The 18,940-nt window shown below is 46.3% G+C and overlaps 1 protein-coding gene across 5 annotated transcripts in view; it reads right to left on the bottom strand.

Moving 5' to 3' along the window:
• Window positions 1-18,940, bottom strand: part of INAVA (innate immunity activator) — a 32,480-nt gene that overhangs the window by 1,831 nt on the left and 11,709 nt on the right. The window contains exons 3-10 of one of the 5 annotated variants that reach the window (XM_053392887.1): window positions 15,308-15,422; window positions 13,053-13,177; window positions 11,370-11,492; window positions 7,532-7,760; window positions 5,598-5,651; window positions 4,386-4,620; window positions 3,697-3,870; window positions 2,166-2,883 (exon numbers count right to left, since the gene is read on the bottom strand). In XM_053392887.1, coding sequence (XP_053248862.1) covers window positions 2,166-2,883; window positions 3,697-3,870; window positions 4,386-4,620; window positions 5,598-5,651; window positions 7,532-7,760; window positions 11,370-11,492; window positions 13,053-13,177; window positions 15,308-15,362 — 1,713 coding nt within the window. In that variant the 5' untranslated portion in view covers window positions 15,363-15,422. Of the gene's footprint in view, window positions 1-2,165; window positions 2,884-3,696; window positions 3,871-4,385; window positions 4,621-5,597; window positions 5,652-7,531; window positions 7,761-11,369; window positions 11,493-13,052; window positions 13,221-15,307; window positions 15,423-18,940 lie in introns of those variants that run through there. The other 4 variants (XM_053392886.1, XM_053392888.1, XM_053392890.1 and 1 more) reach the window with 4 other exon arrangements.

The raw sequence follows: 18,940 nt of genomic DNA, 5'->3' as shown, positions 1-18,940 counted from the left end.
CCCTATCTCTTATCTCCTGAATGGGGACCATAGATTTAAATGAACTGGCCAAAGTAGGTTTGGAGACAGTGTAATCCTGTATCTGCAACTGGCCTCTAGGACTCACAAATAAAACTACCTGAAAATGCACATTTATCTGATGCTGCATTGTTGGGTGGTTTCCTTGTGCTGAAGATGGATTAGACACAACATGTAATGTGCAATGTATGGTCGCTGTCTTCTCTTGCTCATGCGAATGCTCCCTAGCACAGCACAGAGTTGTCTGATTAAAATTCCACAGCTCTGTTTCCAGGTGAGGGGAGCAGGCATTGAAGAGGATGGGAGGAATCCAAGGGCAAGCTCTTGCTCGCATGGTTGTGGGCTTCTGCCCTGTGCTGCAGGCGAGGGAGATGCCCAAGGAGGAGAGAACTGTGCTTCATTGTGCAACAGTTTTGCACATCGAAAGAACATAATTCTCCAAGCGGACCCCCCCCCCCCCCAGGATTCATATCTTTCAGAATTCCTCTCACTGACTATATTTCTCAAGGAACAGCGTGCAGAGTTGCCAGAAGGCAATGCCGTTGTCACCAACCATCAGAACAAAGGAGCAGCAACATAACCTTTTCCTATCTAACAAACTGCCCAACAAGCATACAGAAAAAAAAGGCCCCGTGGACAGTTAAGTCCAGTCAAAGGCGACTATGGAATGCGGCGCTCATCTCGCTTTCAGAACCAAGAACTAGAGCAAGCTTAAGGACTACTGGACTTTACTGAGGTTCAAGGAAGTGGATACTACTTAATGTGTTGTATTCAGTGCTAGTCCTACTTAGAGTTGACCCACCGCCATTAAGGAGCCTGTTAGTCTTGTCCAGTAACTTCAATGGGTCTACTCCTGAGTAGGATTAACACTGGATACAACTCTATTATTTTTAAAATTACCTGGGCAGAGAACTTGGAAATTTCCCCTCTGCCACAAACATGAGTCAACTACAGGCTCTGAGCCAGAAGACTCCTCTTCATGAGTAATTTGGAACACTCAAACAGCTCTCAGTGCAAACAAACATCTGAAACTGGGGTGGTGATTTTAAGCAGCTGAATGGCCCTTGGGAAAAGGCTTAGGCACCCCTCCCACGACCTACCGTTCTCAGTCCCCATCCCAATCCATCCCAAACCACTATCTTATTACTTTAAATTGAATTTGTGGTAGTGTTGCATGCATTTGTGTTTAACTTCTAATTAGCTGTAGGGCTGTGCCAAATGTATGTTCCAAAGCATAGTGCTTTCAGTGGACCTGTAAATGCACTTTTAAAATAATAATAAAAAAGCTTTTCACAACATTGCTAGAAAATAGCACAAAAGAAGCAGCCAAACCCACTAGCTGTGTATGTTTCTCCAGTGCTGCCCACCCCCCGAGCCCATAAGCTATAAAAAGGCCCAGCAGTGCAGTGCGCCTATGTGAGGTGACAGCAGTCTGTGAAATCTGCTTTTCCGTGAGCCCGTGGATGGCTCTCCAACTCACGGAGAGCAGGCCATGTTTCTTGGTTGCCATGAGCGAATACTGCTTCCACCAACACACATTCTGGTGGTGTGCCAAAATAGCAGCTTTTGTCCACAAATATGTAAGACAGTCGACATTTTGGTAGCCATAGCAGGCTGCAAAAAACTGAAAAGAAACATAACAACCTGAGCAGTGAAGTGAATCACACCTGAGAGGCACCTGCCTTCCTCTTACAGGAGCAGCACTATAGTATGCTTCTACAGATCTGCTGGTACTCATGAAAGCCTTCCTCCAATTTTCCTATTCACATGGGCGCACACACAGAGCTTTCAATTCCTTGTATGCCCAGATACTAACAGCCTGTAAAGTAGGAATTGAAACCTGTAGTCTAGCAACATCTGGAGAGCTGCAAGTCCCATCATGCTGACTTTTAGCCCTGCTGGCTGGGGCTGATGGGAGTTGGAGTCCCAATAACATCTGGGAGCTGCAGATTCTAGATTGCCCACACCCGTTAAGAGACTTCTACACTCATTTGTTTATAGAAAATGAGTTTATCTATGAACATGGCACATTAGCATGTTCTCCTTAATCAGGTCTAGCTAGAATATTGAGGAAACTCTTGCAGAAACAGTAAAGAAGAGGCTGGCTCCTCTCTCCCCAAGACACCTTCCTGCCCAAAGAGCCTCACCTGAATTTGCTGCCCCATGGAACAGGAGGGGCGCAACTCTCGGCCGGGCCCGCTGCGCATGCGAAAGGCCCCTTGTCTGTCCAGGGAATGTGGCCGCGCATTACGCAGCCGAGTCCGTTCGTGCCACGATTTTAGCTCTTCTGTCACGGCCGACTTGGAGAGGACTCGGGGCCCCATCGGGGAGCAGTCCTTCAGAGACGGGGTGCGCACCACCCTGCTGTGAGAAACAACCGACCGGTGGAACCGCACAGGCACCGCCTCTTCCTTGTAGGCAAAATGGGCGGAGCTTACAGACAGGAAGGGCGGCCGGCTGTGGCCGAGCTCCCGCCCAGCTGGCAGGTGGTTGTCATATTCTACGGCAGAGAAGTATCCCAGCGGTGAGAGCAGCTTCTGAGGACACTGGCAGTGGTATTCGGGTCCGTTCCCCTTGGAGGTCTGGTTCTGGAACGGCTGCAGGGGCTCCTCTATGGGGACCGAGGAGCTTGGCTTCAGGAAGGAGATGTCGGGGCTGCTGCTGCCGGCAGAGGTGGTATAGGAGATGCTGGAGACATCCGAATTGCTGTCTTCTGAGGCGGAGTGGTAGGTGGGCTTGGTGGCTGGGTTGGCCTTGGGCACAGAGAAGCAGTACTCGGGGACAGTGACAGTGTAGTAGGTGGGACGCCGCCTTGGCAATGCGCTTCTTCCGCGGGACTCGAAGCCTTCCCGGGATGAACACACCCTGGAGGCCGGAAGGAGAGAGTTAAGACCATCTATCAGGAGCTCACAATGGCCACCTTAACACCATTGAAGCACTACCCCCTAAGGATTATGGGAGGTTCAGCGCACTGAGAGTCATTAGGAGGCCCCCGTCCCTTCACACACCTACAGTTCTTAGAGTTCCCTACAAGGAAGGATTGATTGTTAAATCCAGGGCTTTTTTCATCCGGAACTCAGTGCTGGCACCTCTCAGGTGGGCGCCATTGCCATTATAAGTGAACAAGGGAGGAGTTTAGAAAAAACAGCACTGGTTAAACCACTCTAGGAATTGCCAGGAGAACTCCAAGAACAGTATGTCAGATGCGGGGAGGAGAAAGGAGAAATGCTTACACTGCCATAGCAATCTCCTTAGAGCTACTTTGCATTATTATATGCTTCCTTTGTATAGTTTATTCTGCACGCAGTTGGAAAAGGAGGGTCATGAAACAATGCAGGGCACAGAAGCCCCAACCCTTAACTGCTGGAAATCCTGTTTGCCCCTCCTCTAGCTTCCAACATTTTCCCAAACATTGCTCATTTGCCTTCAAGCCTATTTTCATAGCTAGGAGAACTAGAAAACCCTTTTTTTCAAAATAACAACAACAACAAAAATAACAAAAATAACTGAGAGCTGGGATTCCCAAAAAATTTAAATTTTGCATTTGTGAGGCCTGATAATAGAAGCAAAACGTACACCCAAGGTGTCTGACATCTTCAAACTTCAAAGAGTGATTAGGTAACAACAGGCAGGGCCACCTGCTTGAGTACATGAATTGACCCTAAGTCCATAGAGTACCTCATGAGTTGAGGTTGTCCTCTCCTTCCCAGGAACTCAGGTGTCTGTGGGGCACTGGAACCAGCCTGTTTCCTTACTTCCAGCTTCCTGGGAGGAACAAAGTGGCATGGCGATGCCTCAGCACTTGTCTGGGGGGTACGGCTGGGTGACGGTTGAGACAGCAGGCCTGGACTGCTGTAACAGAACACAATAAGAACATCAAGTAAGAAACTGCCTGCAGTCCTGTCATCTTTCTTTGTGTGCAAAGGAGTGAGAGGCTCTGGTCAGGGGTCAAATCCCCCTCCCTTTCATCTTCCCTAAGAGTGAAAAACAGGAGTAAAAAGAGAAAGCAAGACTCAAGTGGGTCTGGCTTAGTTAATTGGACTACTAAGTTTCTAGGTCAGTGGTTCTCAAAGGACACTTTCCCCAGTGCAATTGTGAAGCCTACATTGGCTGGGATTTACATGCAATTTCATTTCATGTTATTAAATTAAGCAACTTTAAGGTGGATTTGTGGAAATAAAAAAATGGAAACATTGCACAATCACAATAAAGCAGCAAAACAATACAATGCTTATTGTTCTTAAAAGGAAGTAACGGACAGACACTACAGTAGCTTCCATATTAACTGCATGCAAATAACCATTAACAGAGGCCATGCAGGCATATCCGAAGAAGAGCAAGAAAAGAGAGAGAAGAAAGGTCTTGACCTTGGCACACTGCTGGGCTCAGTGGATTTCTTTGGCTTTTCATAGGGCTTGTCCAGACTGGTCTCTTTCCATGGGCTGTTTTGGATGGGAGAGCACTCCACGTCAGTGGCTTGGTAGTGGGTTTGCCCTTCTAGTAACGCAGAACGCAGAGGCTGAGCCGAAGAACCGGGCGGGGGTTGGAGGCGAGCTGAAGCTGTGAGCATTGGCGGAAGATGGGCGCTCAGTACCTGGGATTCTTCAGAAAAGGAAAAGGAAAGAACTGCAGCATTCCAACACTAAAACCTGGGTGGTAGCATTATCTACTGAGTTACATTCAAGGTGCTGGAACTGGTGTACAAATCCCCATGCATCTTGGGACCAGGGTACCTAAAATATCATCTCACCCCTTACATACCCACTCAATCACTGCACTGTGCAGGTGAGGGCCTCCTGCAAATACCATATTGTAATGGGGTCAACCCTGCACAATACAGGAATCGGGCCTTTAGTGTGCTGCAATCTGCCCCTTGGAATTCCCTCTGTTGTGTTTTCAGCACCTACTGAAGACTTTCCAGTTCCAACAAGCCATTTAAATGGAGGACTTTGTCCCAAACTGCATCTGTACTGGAACTACTTTTAACAGTTTTCATATGTGGAATTGTTTGTAATTGTTTTATGTATGGAACTATTTTTAACTGTTTTACTTTTCTTGTTTTATAGTTGTGACTATTTTGCTTGTTTCAAAACGGTTTATTTTATTGCTGTATTCTGCCCTGGCACCTTATAGTAAAAGGAAAGTAAGATATCTAATAATAGATTTTTTAAAAAAGCATGAATAACCACTGACTTAGGCGATATCATTCAAAATATACCAAATCACTTATCACAGACTCTTATCATCTCTAGATTAAACCAAAACAGGATGTTGAATTTAGCAGATATCCACAGTCATAAAAGACCCACTTATCAGTCACCTTTGTACTTGAATCTTTTGAAAATTTAGATGAGATCCATTCACTAACTCTCTTCTCTTCCTTGCAAGTCCAGCTGGCTGCTGTAGCCTAATTCTTAGTCATGTGGTATGAATCAAGGCCAAACCTCGACAAGATGTCAGAGAGCAGTGATCAGATACAGTTTGTCTCTTCAAAGGCTTAACTACCACTTTACGCTAGGTGAAGGAAAGTCACAAGCACACGGTAATGACACTGCAGAGGTCACAGTTATCTAGTTTACCTTCTTCTACCGCAACAGCATCCAACAAGGAGTTCTCATCAGAGGCACTGAACCCTGGTGAAGACACAAGAATTGGCACGGACAAGGAAGAACAATGATCAGATTTTCAAGCAGTTATTAGAACCCTCTGATGCTCCCTAGAAATATGTGCTCATAAATCCCACTGAGCTTCTACAAAGGGGAAATAAAAGCTCCCTCTCCCTCTCTCACACACACTTCTTAGTTCTGAGCTAATTCCCAGAGCCTCAAACCACATCATTCAAAGCTCTGCATTCACACACACTTAAGCTCCTCAAAGAGATATTCCCTGATGCAGTGAATTAATAGTAATCGGGGGGGGGGGGGATTTAGAGTCACAATTTGGGAATCTTCTTCCCAAACAGGCAAAACACTTAATTATGAATTAATATTTTAAAAATTCTTTCACTCTTCAAATGCAGTATGGATGCTATAAACTGGCCGTAATCCAATGCAGAGTTAAGTGCCCTCAAGCTGATTGATTTTTGGAGGCCTTAAGCATGCTTAACTCTGTGTTGAAATGCAGCTGCCAGCCACTGAGTTTCTTTTACTGCCTGCCCCCAGGCGATTCTGTGGCCAACGGGAGGGTCAGATGGCCTCATTCAGAAGCTGAGACCTCTTGCCCAATCTGCCTAGACATCTCGTCCATCAGCAGGGCAGCTGTGGGATTCCTCAGGCAAGCGGCAGTGGAGGGAAGCAGCAATTTCTCACGTGCAAACATGCATCTTCCTGCAGTCTTGCGCAAAAAACGCTGGACAGAGAATATAAGCAACCGCCCACCCACACCAGTGGACCTATTATCAATATAGATGCTTCCTTAATGGAATACCTGGGCAAGAACCATCAGAATGTAAGACGAGTCTGCTGGATCAGGCCAGTGGCCAATGGCCCACCTTGTCCAGCATGCTGTTCTCACAGTGGCCAACCAGACACACAAGGGAAGCCTGCAAGCCAGAACATGAGCAGCCTGCCCACCTGTGGGTCCCAGGAACTGGTATTCAGAGTCATGGTGCCTCTGACAGCAGAGGCAGAAAATAGCAACCATGGCTAGATAGCCTTGCCCTCCACAAATTTGTCCAATCCTCTAACAAAGCCATCCAAACTGGGGGCCATTACTGCCTCCTGTTGGAGCAAATTCCATAGTTTAACGATGCACTGTGTGTAGTGCATTGCATGGTCCTTCATCTTCCAATATTCAGCTTCACTGAGTGCCTGCAGTTTCTAGTGTTATGAGAGTGGATCTATAGGTCGGGGGGGGTAGAGTGAGTGTTACAATGCCATCCCCTGCATGCTTATTTCCTACTGCACCCTATGCAGCAAACTTCCCCAAGTCCCTATAAAACCAAGAGATTTGGATCCAGAGCTATCTAACTTTCTACGCCTTCCTAAGGGTTAATCTGGCACTGCAGGTCTTTGCGTCATTCGCTGCAGGTTTCTACACGCTTCCTCCTCCAGCTGGCTCTCCCTGTTCTTTATTGAGCTCACTTTGGCAACCGCTGACAGAAAACTGCAGTTTGCGTAGATTACAGGGGCAGGAAGAAGCCATAAAAGGTCAGTTTCCTCCCTTGAACTGGGATGAATTCCAACTAAACCACGCCTGTCAGAAGCCTGTCTGACCTACTTCTGATTTCTAGGGACAGGTATTTAATCCCAGACTCTGTCTTCATTTCCTGACAACTCAAGGTTGTTGTTTTTTAAATTAATAAACCCTCTTCCTGATACTTACTCATTTCAATTTATCACCATTCAGTTTTGTCCTGCTGTACAGTGGCCACAAAGAACAATTTTACTATACCTCCCTCTGTATATTTTTATTGTCATTATCACCACACGCAAAGGACCCATTTCTCAGACTTGCCTCTCTAGGCCCTTGCATTGATCTCAAGGCCACTGTGGGATGCTGAGCTCCAGCTCACCTTGTAAGGCTGGTGCACTGGCCCTCAGCTGTGACGAATGCCTGGCTGCCTGGCGGCACTCTGTGACAGACTGCTCCAGCTCCTTCAGCTTCTTTTCCTCCTTCAGCACAGCACTTTTGCGGCGCTTCCGAACCTGCTTGGTGAGATTCTCTTCCCGGGACAGACATCGCGCTGCTTCAGCAATTTGCAGCTGCAGAGCTAGGTCTCTCTCCAACATGCTCAGAGGATCCTGCGGAGGAGAACAGACATGGATTCCAAACGATGAAACTCTTTGGAAAGGATGGAGCGACCCAGCATTTCAAAAGGGGGCACACGAGGACTAAAGTGGCAGAATCCAAAATCACAGCAATGGAGAAGCCTGGGGAAAGGCTGTACAGCTCAGTGGAAGAGCTTGCAAGAGATCCTAGGTTCAATTTCCAGCACCTTCAGCTAGGGCTGGGAAACTCTGCTGCCTGCCAGTTTGTAATAGACCAGGGTTTCCCAAACTTGGGTCTCCAGCTGTTTTTGGACTAAACTCCCATCATCCCTAGCTAGCAGGACCAGTGGTCAGGGATAATGGGAACTGTAGTCCAAAAACAGCTAGAGACCCAATTTTGAGAAACACGGGTGTAGACAATACTGAACTAAATGGACCAATGGGCATTAGGCAGCTTCTTGCCACAGGGATCTGTCTTGGGCCCAGTCTTATTCAACATCTTTATCAACGACTTGGATGATGGATTCAAGGGCATCCTGATCAAATTTGCAGATGACACCAAACTGGGAGGGGTGGCTAACACCCCAGAGGACAGGATCACACTTCAAAACGACCTTGACAGATTGGAGAACTGGGCCAAAACAAACAAGATGAATTTTAACAGGGAGAAATGTAAAGTATTGCACTTGGGCAAAAAAAATGAGAGGCACAAATACAAGATGGGTGACACCTGGCTTGAGAGCACTACATGTGAAAAGGATCCAGGAGTCTTGGTTGACCACAAACTTGACATGAGCCAACAGTGTGACGCGGCAGCTAAAAAAGCCAATGCAATTCTGGGCTGCATCAATAGGAGTATAGCATCTAGATCAAGGGAAGTAATAGTGCCACTGTATTCTGCTCTGGTCAGACCTCACCTGGAGTACTGTGTCCAGTTCTGGGCACCACAGTTCAAGAAGGACACTGACAAACTGGAACGTGTCCAGAGGAGGGCAAGCAAAATGGTCAAAGGCCTGGAAACGATGCCTTATGAGGAACGGCTAAGGGAGCTGAGCATGTTTAGCCTGGAGAAGAGGAGGTTAAGGGGTGATATGATAGCCATGTTCAAATATATAAAAGGATGTCACATAGAGGAGGGAGAAAGGTTGTTTTCTGCTGCTCCAGAGAAGCGGACACGGAGCAATGGATCCAAACTGCAGGAAAGAAGATTCCACCTAAACATTAGGAAGAACTTCCTGACAGTAAGAGCTGTTCGACAGTGGAATTTGCTGCCAAGGAGTGTGGTGGAGTCTCCTTCTTTGGAGGTCTTTAAGCAGAGGCTTGACAACCATATGTCAGGAGTGCTCTGATGGTGTTTCCTGCTTGGCAGGGGGTTGGACTCGATGGCCCTTGTGGTCTCTTCCAACTCTATGATTCTATGATTCTTGTATTTCTAGGGCACTCTTCACAGCTGGATGCTTCCAAGACATTACTACCATCACCCCATCCTCTGCTTCAACTCATAAATCATAGGCTCCTTCCTTACGTCCTTTGGTAGAGCAAATCAGATACTGAGTATGACTTTCATGCATCTCCCAGTTACATTCCATGTGTATTCTAGAGTGGTCGGATGAAAAGATAGCAGGGTTCTTGCATTTTTAATAGCTACATAGAAGTGGGAACCTCAGTAAATGTAGCTTGCATGACACCAGCTGCAATTCAACTATTAAAAGCACACGAGCCCAACCGTCTTCTTTTGCATCTGAGCACCCCAGTGCATTCAACTAGTGTAGAAAGGCATCACAGGCTGAACTAAATCTTCCTGTCTCACTCACAGCCAGGATAATTAAATAACAATAGACGGGTGATTTCCCACTCCTTCAATGCCTGCTTATGAGCAGAATGGAGATTCTAATCCAGTTTAGGGATTTGTGAATCCTGAGCCAGGGATGGTAATTATTCTGGATTTAAGAAATCCGCAGGGGTGTGTTCTTCTGTGTGAGCCATAGGACTGATGTTCTGGGCCCGGTTCCCAGCTGTCTGCCCTGCCCAGGCTTCTGAAGGAGGAAAACTATCCACAGACTAAGTGGAAATGTTCTATGTTTCTGGGGCAAGAGCTTCCTAATGGCTGGGGAAAGGGAGCAAAAAGGCAGGTCAGTAGGCAACATTCGGCAAGGTGAAGGTGAAATGAAAAGCTTTCCAAAGTTACGCTAAGTGTGCGTGTGAGAAAGAAGCTATGGTAAGCAGGAACACTTGTACAAAACACACACAGTTCCACTCGGAGCCCACACCCTGTGCCACCCACTATGGGCACACAGCAAAAAAATAATAAGCAGCACCACACCTAGGCCGCCTCCTACTAAGATTATTATTAAAACAGACGACAGGGGAGAGAGAGAGAGAGTGAGACTGCATAGCTGAAGAGTCAACAGATCCCACACCTTTGATGGAAATGAGGCCTAACTCCCTCTGTGTGTTTGGAGCCTGAAGCGTCTCTGTCCCTTTGGGAGTTTCTAACAGGATGCTGAACCCGAACAACCTCATCATTCCCAAAAGTCCTCTTTTAGCTGACAGCTGCTTCCTGGCACTGTATCGTCTTCAGTGGGAATTCACAGCATAATCCTAATGCAAGCCATCCCTTCTCAACAAAGAAACATGTTTGGTTTTTTCCTGGATTAGTTTAACTTGGTTTCAAAAATGGTGAAAACAAACAAACAAAAAAATTCCCCACTTCTATAAAGGCTGCCTGCCTGTTAAGAACTGCAGGTTCGTGTAGAACAGGGGTGTCAAACTCAAATTCATCGGGGGCCGCATCAGCAGTTTGGTCACCCTCAAAGGGCCGGTTGTATCTGTAGGACTTACAGTACAGGAGAGAAGGGTTCAGGCAGCCGTTGGATCTGTCACATCACAGGATGGCATGCGCTCAATATAAAAACAAGTGGAGGTTTCCTGAATGCATGTAAAGTGGAGGTTTCCTGTGTAGAACGGCCGGCGCCGCTAGAGGGCAGATGTTCTCTGGCCTATAGGCTGCCGCGCATGCGCTGAAGAAGCGGCTTTCTTGTGTCAAAAAAAAAGCGAGAATAAAAGGTGAAGGCTGGCGGCCGCCGCCGGCGGCTACACAGGCCACATGACGAGGTCTGGCGGGCCGGATTCGGCCCGCGGGCCTTGTGTTTGACACCCGTGATGTAGACAATTGGTGAAAGGGATTACAGATGGAAAATTACATGGGTATGTACATGCCCTCACCAGGGGGAAACTTGCTTTTCGCCCACTTGCACTTGACACAGAGAACTCTTTTACTGTGCAAATTGAAATTGCGTGGCTTTTTGTTATCTCTGGCTGTAAAGACTCTCAGAAGAAACCAGTTTGATTCTCAGTGAGGTGGTTTGCTGGAGATTGCCAGTATAGAGGGAAAGTTGCTTTTGAATTACAGCTTCATCTGCCAGAAAAAAATGGTCTAGTGACTCTAGTATCAGCAGCACATCATTTTTCTTCCCATCTCATTCTGGACACTTCTGTGCTCGCAGCAAGGGTTGCCATGACAGCTGATAGTGACTCCCACCACAAGCAGGTTTCCAAGCAGCGCCCTGGATAATTGGAAATGTTGTTTCTGCCCATATTCCCTAAACTCAGGAGGAGAAGCACCTCAGCAAGATTCCTTACCACTCCTCTGGAGAGAAAGGCCTTCTCATCCAATCTGAAAGCAGCACCAATTCGACGTCGGACCTTTGGGGCCACTTCTCCTGGTTTCAGAGGATACTCTGAAGGAAGCAATCCTGTCAGTTCCTGTCAAGAAAACAGCAAAGGGAAGGTTCAGTTCCCAGAACAGTGTACTTTCAGTCACACCCTGGGTCTTCAGAGCATCTTACAAAATACCTGTCTATCAATCTCTCTCTCTAAATAGGATCTCATGCCATTATTTTGTTAGCTTGGCAGCTTCTTCTATTTCCTCAGTGTCCCATGACATCAAGTTAACCTCAGGCACAGAAGACAGCCATAGATAGATGCCACACAAAATAACCAGGCCTGAGTTCATTCCAAACCAAAGCTGCTTTTTTTAAAGTGCAGCCAGATCCAAAATGGACAGTTACTGGGTGGGGGGAGGTGTGCAGTTCAAAAATTCAAATTATGCAAAAGTTGTATTATGTTAGGTGATGAAAAAGTGACGGATAAAAATGTGTAAAGTAATTTAAGTAGTCCAGACTCCCGCAGACCAAGTCCTGTTCAACCATAGCCATTTCTCTTCCCTTTGCCAAAGACATGCTCCACACTCCACTGCTAGTTGGGAGTTCAAGATGCCTCCTGTGTGAAGTTTGACTATAACACACTTCTGCATTAGTGCTGCCAGATTCCCAGTTCTGGGGATTTTCTCCCACTCTTTGTAGGCTTCCAAATGTCATGAAATGTGTCTCTAAGTAAGAAAGTATGTATGTATGCATGCACACACACACACACACACACACACACACGATATACAGGTGTGTTGTAGCAGTGTGTGCTTTGTGCTCCAATTACAATGGCAAACCACTGGGCAGCTCTAAATTTCCCTTTAAAAAACATTTTCCCTAAACATATTTACAAATCCAATTATTTCCAGTGCACCCCTGAAAACTAATGGCAAGGCACATGAAGAGGTAGTGTTAGATAGGAACTAGACTGGGGAAGTAATAGAAAGTTCCGGAAAATATTCCCTAAAACATTCAAGAGAGCAAGGTACAGCTCTGGTGTCCTGCAAAACCAACCAACCAAACAAAAACCCATTTGTTTTTTACTCTTTTAACTGAGGGTAATAGCAATAGGCTAGAAAGGGTAGTTTATTGTTTTAATTATTTTCTCTTTGACGCATTAAAATACCACAACTAATAGTGGTTGGTTTGATGGGTTGGTTCTGATCCAGGGGGCCCAGAAAATTTTCTCTGGGAGAAACTTCCACGTTCAATTTTTAACTATTCACGGTATCTCAGGTCAGGAGGGAAAAGTTACCTCATCAGATTCACTTTCAGCATATGGCTAGGCTCGCTTAATTAAGCTTGTTAATTATGGGTTGCTTTAGAAGTTAACGTCTTGAATAATGCAGGAGCAACTCTCCAATGGGGAAAGTGTTCCTGATACAGTCTTTGCCCTTTATTCGCCCTCAGATATTTTCTCCTAGTACTACCTTTGGGTTACATCGCCCCTCCCTCATGTCTGAATGTCTTTGATCTCTGAGGAAAGTCTCTCCAGTTTCTGTGAGCATCCAAGTCCAAAGAACTACAGCCCTTAAAGATGGGCCCTCTTTACTTTAGCAGGACACCTCGTGCAGCCCAAAGGGTGTGTGGCAACCCTGCAGACTTCCTGGCCCCTTACCGCTTCGCGCAAACACAGCCTTCGCAGCTCCTGCACACAGGCCTCTAGTCGCTCCTCCAGCGCCTTCTGCTGCTTCCTCATAGCTTGCGTCAGATCCTTCATTGGAGACATGGGGCTGTCTAGTCCTGGAAGGGTTGAGACAGACACAGACTGATGACCTGTCAGGTGCTACGGGTGGGAAGGGAAGCAGCAATATTTAATGACCCATACAGTGATACCCTTGGGCAACTTTCTGGAGCCAGCTGCAGGTCTTCCGAATGCATCTTAAAGACTGGTGTCATTAGCAGTTATCATAAAAATGGCATGGGACATCAAAGGAGAGGCTGTCATGACAGCTCATCAGGTGGGGTATGGAATGTGTACAACAGCCAGGACTGATTAGCTCTTACTTCCAAGCTGCAGGCACCTCAAGGTCATCGCAGATCAGATAAGGAGGAGACTCCATGGTGATATTCCTGATCATTAAGTTTATTGCAGAACTAAGCAAACAGATTTGCTGCTCTGCTCACAGACCGGAACAAAAAGGAGTCTTTGATATTTGTAAGCAGTTCCAGAAGATTTTAGCTCATGCTGCTTCTTCCACAGATCAGAGGCACTCAGCCAGATTGTTGACTCCTCACAAGCCACATAAAGGTCAGATCTCAACCCACACTAGCTCATTCATACAGGACAATAGGAGACCATTCCCTCATAAGTGTAGGGGTGGGTGCAGGGTTGTGTGAAACCATACAACACTTTCTGAGTGGTGATGGTAGAAGAAACGTCTCCAGTTTAGAACTAACTTGCTAAACTGGGAGCAGTTTCTATTCAGATGTGCCCTGAGATATCAAATAAGTACTTGGGGTTGCAAAAGGAATCAGACTAAGAAGTGGATGCTGAACTCGCTTATTATTTTGTTTGTCTGGATCCCCCGCTGCAACTCTTGCTTAGAGCACTATAGATCCCAAAGTAGTGCTGTTCACTGGCATGAGCCCACCCTATGAAAAAAAGATTACCATTCCTTGTCTGTACACACAGATAGTTCAAAACCATTAAGAGATGCATTATATGCCATAGTTTCCTACATGAGAGAGAATCTTGTTGTATATACAACATTGCATCTTAAGTGTGGCCTGATTATTTACTTCTACCACAAGTATGTTGTTCAGCACTTTTACGCTAATTGTTCATGGAAGCTGTTTCTAAAGTTTATATATAACTAAGTAAGTACAACGATCAGGTATTACTCATGCAGAAAGTATGCCACATACCGGGCAGCCGAAGGATTTTAGTGAAATAGTCTCCTACGGAGTCTTTGGTAGGAATTACGTCCACTTTGCAACACCCCAGATGGTATTCAACTAAGTTTTACTCAGAGTAATACCAATGAAATCAATAAGCATGACTAAGTTAGGTCCATTAATTTCAATGGGTCTACCCTGAGTAAGTTGAACACTACCTTCTGCCTGTATTTCAATGCTACTAATGTTTTTTGAAAAGAAATCTTTTATGATGAGGAACCAGTTATATTGCAAGATAGAATAATAGAATTGTAGAGTTGGAAAGGGACCACAAGGATCTAGTCCAACCCCCTGCAATGGAGGAATCTTTTATCCAATGTGGGGCTCGAACCCACGACCCTGAGATTAAGAGTCTCATGCTCTACCAGCTGAGAAGCACGGTACTTTAAACTGGTTGGGGGAGGGGGGGAACTGTGGTCTTTCAGATATTGCTGGACTACAATTCTCATAATCCCTTAACACAGGCCAAGTTGGCTGCACTTAATGGGAGTCCAACAACATTTGACATGTCACATGTTCCCCACTCCTGTTTTTAAAGCACTAGGATTCCACCATGTAACACCAGTCCCCAAAATCCAAGACCACCCTTTATAGCCCTTGCTCCTGTCTCCGTGTGTCCATGCAAGATCACACTCTCTTCTGGAATCCTGGGCATCCCCAGCTGAACACTTTGGGCTACATCATAGCCCGGCCAGGAGGAAGCCAGACTGAAATAGAACCAACAAGGAGCCAGCCATGACTAATGAGTCAGAGGGTTCTTTTCACAGCTGTGCTTTGATCTACGTGCAGCTGTGGTGATACCTTCTAGTCTAATCTTCTATGGTAAGTTTACAGGCTTGGGGCAGAAAGAAGACCCCGCACCCACCCCAAACAGTGCAGTCATTCTTGCTTAAACCTGTTGACACAGGAACAAATCCAGGAGACGATGCTGGCACTACATGGTAATGAGCAGGAATTTCCCCATCCGTCACTCACCTGACTGTACTATGATCCCACTGTCTGTGTCACTGGTCTCATCCTTACTCTTCATGGCGAGCTCTACGGAGGGAGGCAGTAGGATCACACCTGGAAAGTGCCGTGATGTCTCCTGCTAACACAATAAGGCAAAGACTGAGGTGTGCTACACACACATTATTTATATAATTATGCCACATCTTCACGCCAGTTCACATACGACCCCTCTATAGAGCTTCCACACGGTCAGAGCCTCCATGTTGCTAAAGGACTTACCAGTTCCAAAGTTCAGGGCCGGCTCTACGCTTAGGTATAGTGGGGCAACTGCCTCAAGCAGCTGAACTTGGCCGTCATGAAAGGGTAGCAAATTATTAGCTATTTAATTTCTGACCATTGTATTTTGACTGCCAGAAAGCGGGGAGAGAAGTGCTTGTGGCTGTTCCCCTCACCCCACAATCCTTGAATACTGTACACCATGACTGTGGGAGGAGCTTTCATTGCTACATCTTAGGGAACAAAATGCCTTAGCCCAGTGCTGCAGAAATTCCTGTAATGATTTCCTTGGTTCCGACTACTACAAGGAGGAAATTCGGGTCCTGGCAGAAGGGAGCAGGCAAGTGACAATAACAGGGCTGAAAGAAGGCAAGATAAGGGCTCTCTATCAATTACTGCAGCAGCTGTCAGAAGTGATACATGAAATAGTCACCTAGAAGCATCTAACCATGTGGAGCCACACTTTAGGGCTCCTGTGTAAACTGGGCCTTTGGCAAACCCAAACCCAGCATTCCATGCTGGTTATCTATCAATCTATTCAGCAAAGATAAAATATAAAAGCTGGTCAGGGCCACTACAGCCTGGCTGTTGTGCAATCCAATGCACTACGTGAGACCAAAATTGGCCCACACAGCAGAATAGCAGCAGATGTCTTGACATTTTGTTTGGGGCACCCAAACAAAGGCAGGGAAAGCTCCTGTTCAGAAACACCCATAAACTTATGCGCACGAACAAGCAGAATTATCAATCTTTGTCTGTAACCCTACTGCACAGGTAATATTTATCCGATGCATACAAAGTTGGACATTCATATTATAACCCAATTCAAGGGTAGCAGCACACAGAGCATGAACTGTAACAGACACAATAATAATTTAGAATTGATTTAGCATTTTCCTAGTTTTCAAAACACTTCACTTACATTTTTTTGTTGCACATCACACAGCAACCCTATAGTAACTCAACAGTAATCTCACTGTATACAAGTTGCACAAGTGACAATAAAGTATTTCAATATAAAGTAGGTCAGTACTATTATTCTGTATGGCAGATGGGAGGGAGGCAAAGGGCTTGGCCTCAGAGAAAGAGACTTGCCTAAGGCTGCAGAGTGAATTCATGGCAGAGTGAGAAGCAAACTGGGGACATCCTGGTTTGTAGCTTGGCCTCTAGGCGCCACCAGCTCTTTATATCTACACCGGAAAGCAGATTTTCTGGTTTGGGGAAAGTTGCGGGGAGGCAGGGGCAGATTTATTCTTTGGCCTCAGGTCCATGTCTTACCAGCACTACATAGTCCTTGAAGCAAATATTCATGCTGTGTTCTGTCACAGTTAACTGCAATTTATGAGGGCTTCCAGAAGGAAACCTGATTGGCAATTCTCAGCTCCCCATGTGCTTGACTAGTTCACCTGCTACTCTTCTCTTTCCTGCTAGGCTGGGAGGGAAAAAGTCATGGGGAGCCTCCTCTTAATCCTGGCGGGGTGTGCTAAGCAAGCAGCTCCTCAGCTCAGGCAATGAATGAAAGGAGCTTCCCCATGCCAAGAATACTCCTCCATCCTCCAACCCAAGCTCCAGTAACAGAAGACCTGTTCAAGGTCCCATTGCAGATGTTGGGACATGCCATTCAGCAGGGATAGTCTCTCACTTTCCCTACAGCTGGGGGTGGCTCCAAGCCTACCTCCTGCAGCAAACCCTTGGTGTTTACACGCCACTCCCCTGCCCCAACCTGGGTGAGTCAATTTGAGAGTCACACTGAGTTTCTGTCTGGAGCTTATCCTGGCCCTACCAGTCTCCTGGTAAACAAAACGCAAAGGGGGCTGGGCCTGGGCGGACAAGGTTCACAGCACTGAGCAGAGATCTGCTATAGGGCAACACTGCTTCAGACCTTTGTAGATTATTCCTCGCTCCAATCAGGAGATTGTGTGGATGAGAATTAGTTCCTCTGCCTGCCATGGTACTCCCATCCATAAAACTGAGTTAAGCGGCACAGTTGCAATGGCAGAGCGTACTCCCCTCAGAACTACAAAATGCCACAACTCTGCAGCTGATCCCAATGCAGCTACGGGAAGGTGGCCAGAAGCAAAAGAGGACAGGGCTGCTGCACTTTCAGTAATTATGTCAAGGAGGAGAGTCCATCAGAAGGTTGTTGTGGACATCCTCTACCTGCAAAAATTCCCTCTTCTACCAAAGCTGCCTAGGGAGGCATGCTGAATGTCAGGGTTCCTGTTACTGGGGTTGCTTACAACTGACAAAGGAGGCAGTAGGGGACAGAGGTTTTGTGGGTGCCAGGGAAAGTCCTAAAGGGCACAATTGTGCCTGCAGGCACCTTACCGGGGATCGCTGTTACAGTGAAAATGCCTGCATAAGCTTCCCATGAACACTAATAAAGTATTGTTCAGTTCAGAGCTGTCTATTCACAGCACTTGCAATTCAACAAGGCTGGGTTTTCACTTTGACTTTCATAGCAAAACCTATTATATTTCAAAGATCCACAGTAAGACTGGTGCCAAGATGGTCAAGCTTTTTTTAGTCTAGCTTTTAAAAAGGGGGGGGGGAGGAGAGAAACAATGCTACGTATCTCTTTTCAAAATGAAATATTGTCTAAAATATGCATGCTCACATGGGGTTTGTCAAGGCTCATGTGTGCTAAATCTCCACATCTGATCAATGTGGATAAAAAAATGGGCAGACATGGGAAATTGCAGGGCCAGGTCAGATGAACAGCAGAAAGGAACACACCCTTGCTGCCTCCATCCATTCTGCAGATATCACTTACTGCACTTTGCATTTAGTGATGAGATAAGCACATGAGCATGTATTAAGAGCCCTGCTGGATCAGACCATCTAGTCCAGCATCCTTACATGGGCCAAACAGGTATCAAACCAGCAGGACTAGATCCTGCCCTGTGAACATGTGCCAACACTCCTTTGCCATTACTCTGATTAAGCTTCAAAGTGTTCCTTCACCAAAGTTGTGCAGTTTATATATCCACAATTTCACACATTCAGACAGATATCACCATGAAACAAAGCAGAAGTTAGTTAACGTGGACAAGCAGAAAGACAAGAGCCACCAAGGAAGGGGTGGCTGAAGCAGTACCATGAACTGTGCCTCTTTCCTATTTGCAACATTTCACTGATGATGAAGCCCACCTATGTTCTATGATTATAGGCATGACTGGAGAGTGACACTCCAAAGAAACAAAAAGGACAGCCATTCCAAACTCTACTGTATTGCTAAGAGTTCAAGTGGCATGAATAAAGAGAAATATCCAAGCCAAAATCCAGAGTGGGGAACTGGATCCAGCTGTTAGGTTAGTTCAGGGGTCAGCAAACTTTTTCAGCAGGAGGCCGGTCCACTGTCCCTCAGACCTTGTGGTGGGG

Source organism: Podarcis raffonei, chromosome 6 (assembly GCF_027172205.1).
Source record: "Podarcis raffonei isolate rPodRaf1 chromosome 6, rPodRaf1.pri, whole genome shotgun sequence".
Classification (NCBI taxonomy): domain Eukaryota; kingdom Metazoa; phylum Chordata; class Lepidosauria; order Squamata; family Lacertidae; genus Podarcis; species Podarcis raffonei.
The sequence above is the reverse complement of the archived record's forward strand: the minus strand, read 5'-3'. Positions and strand labels throughout refer to the sequence as shown.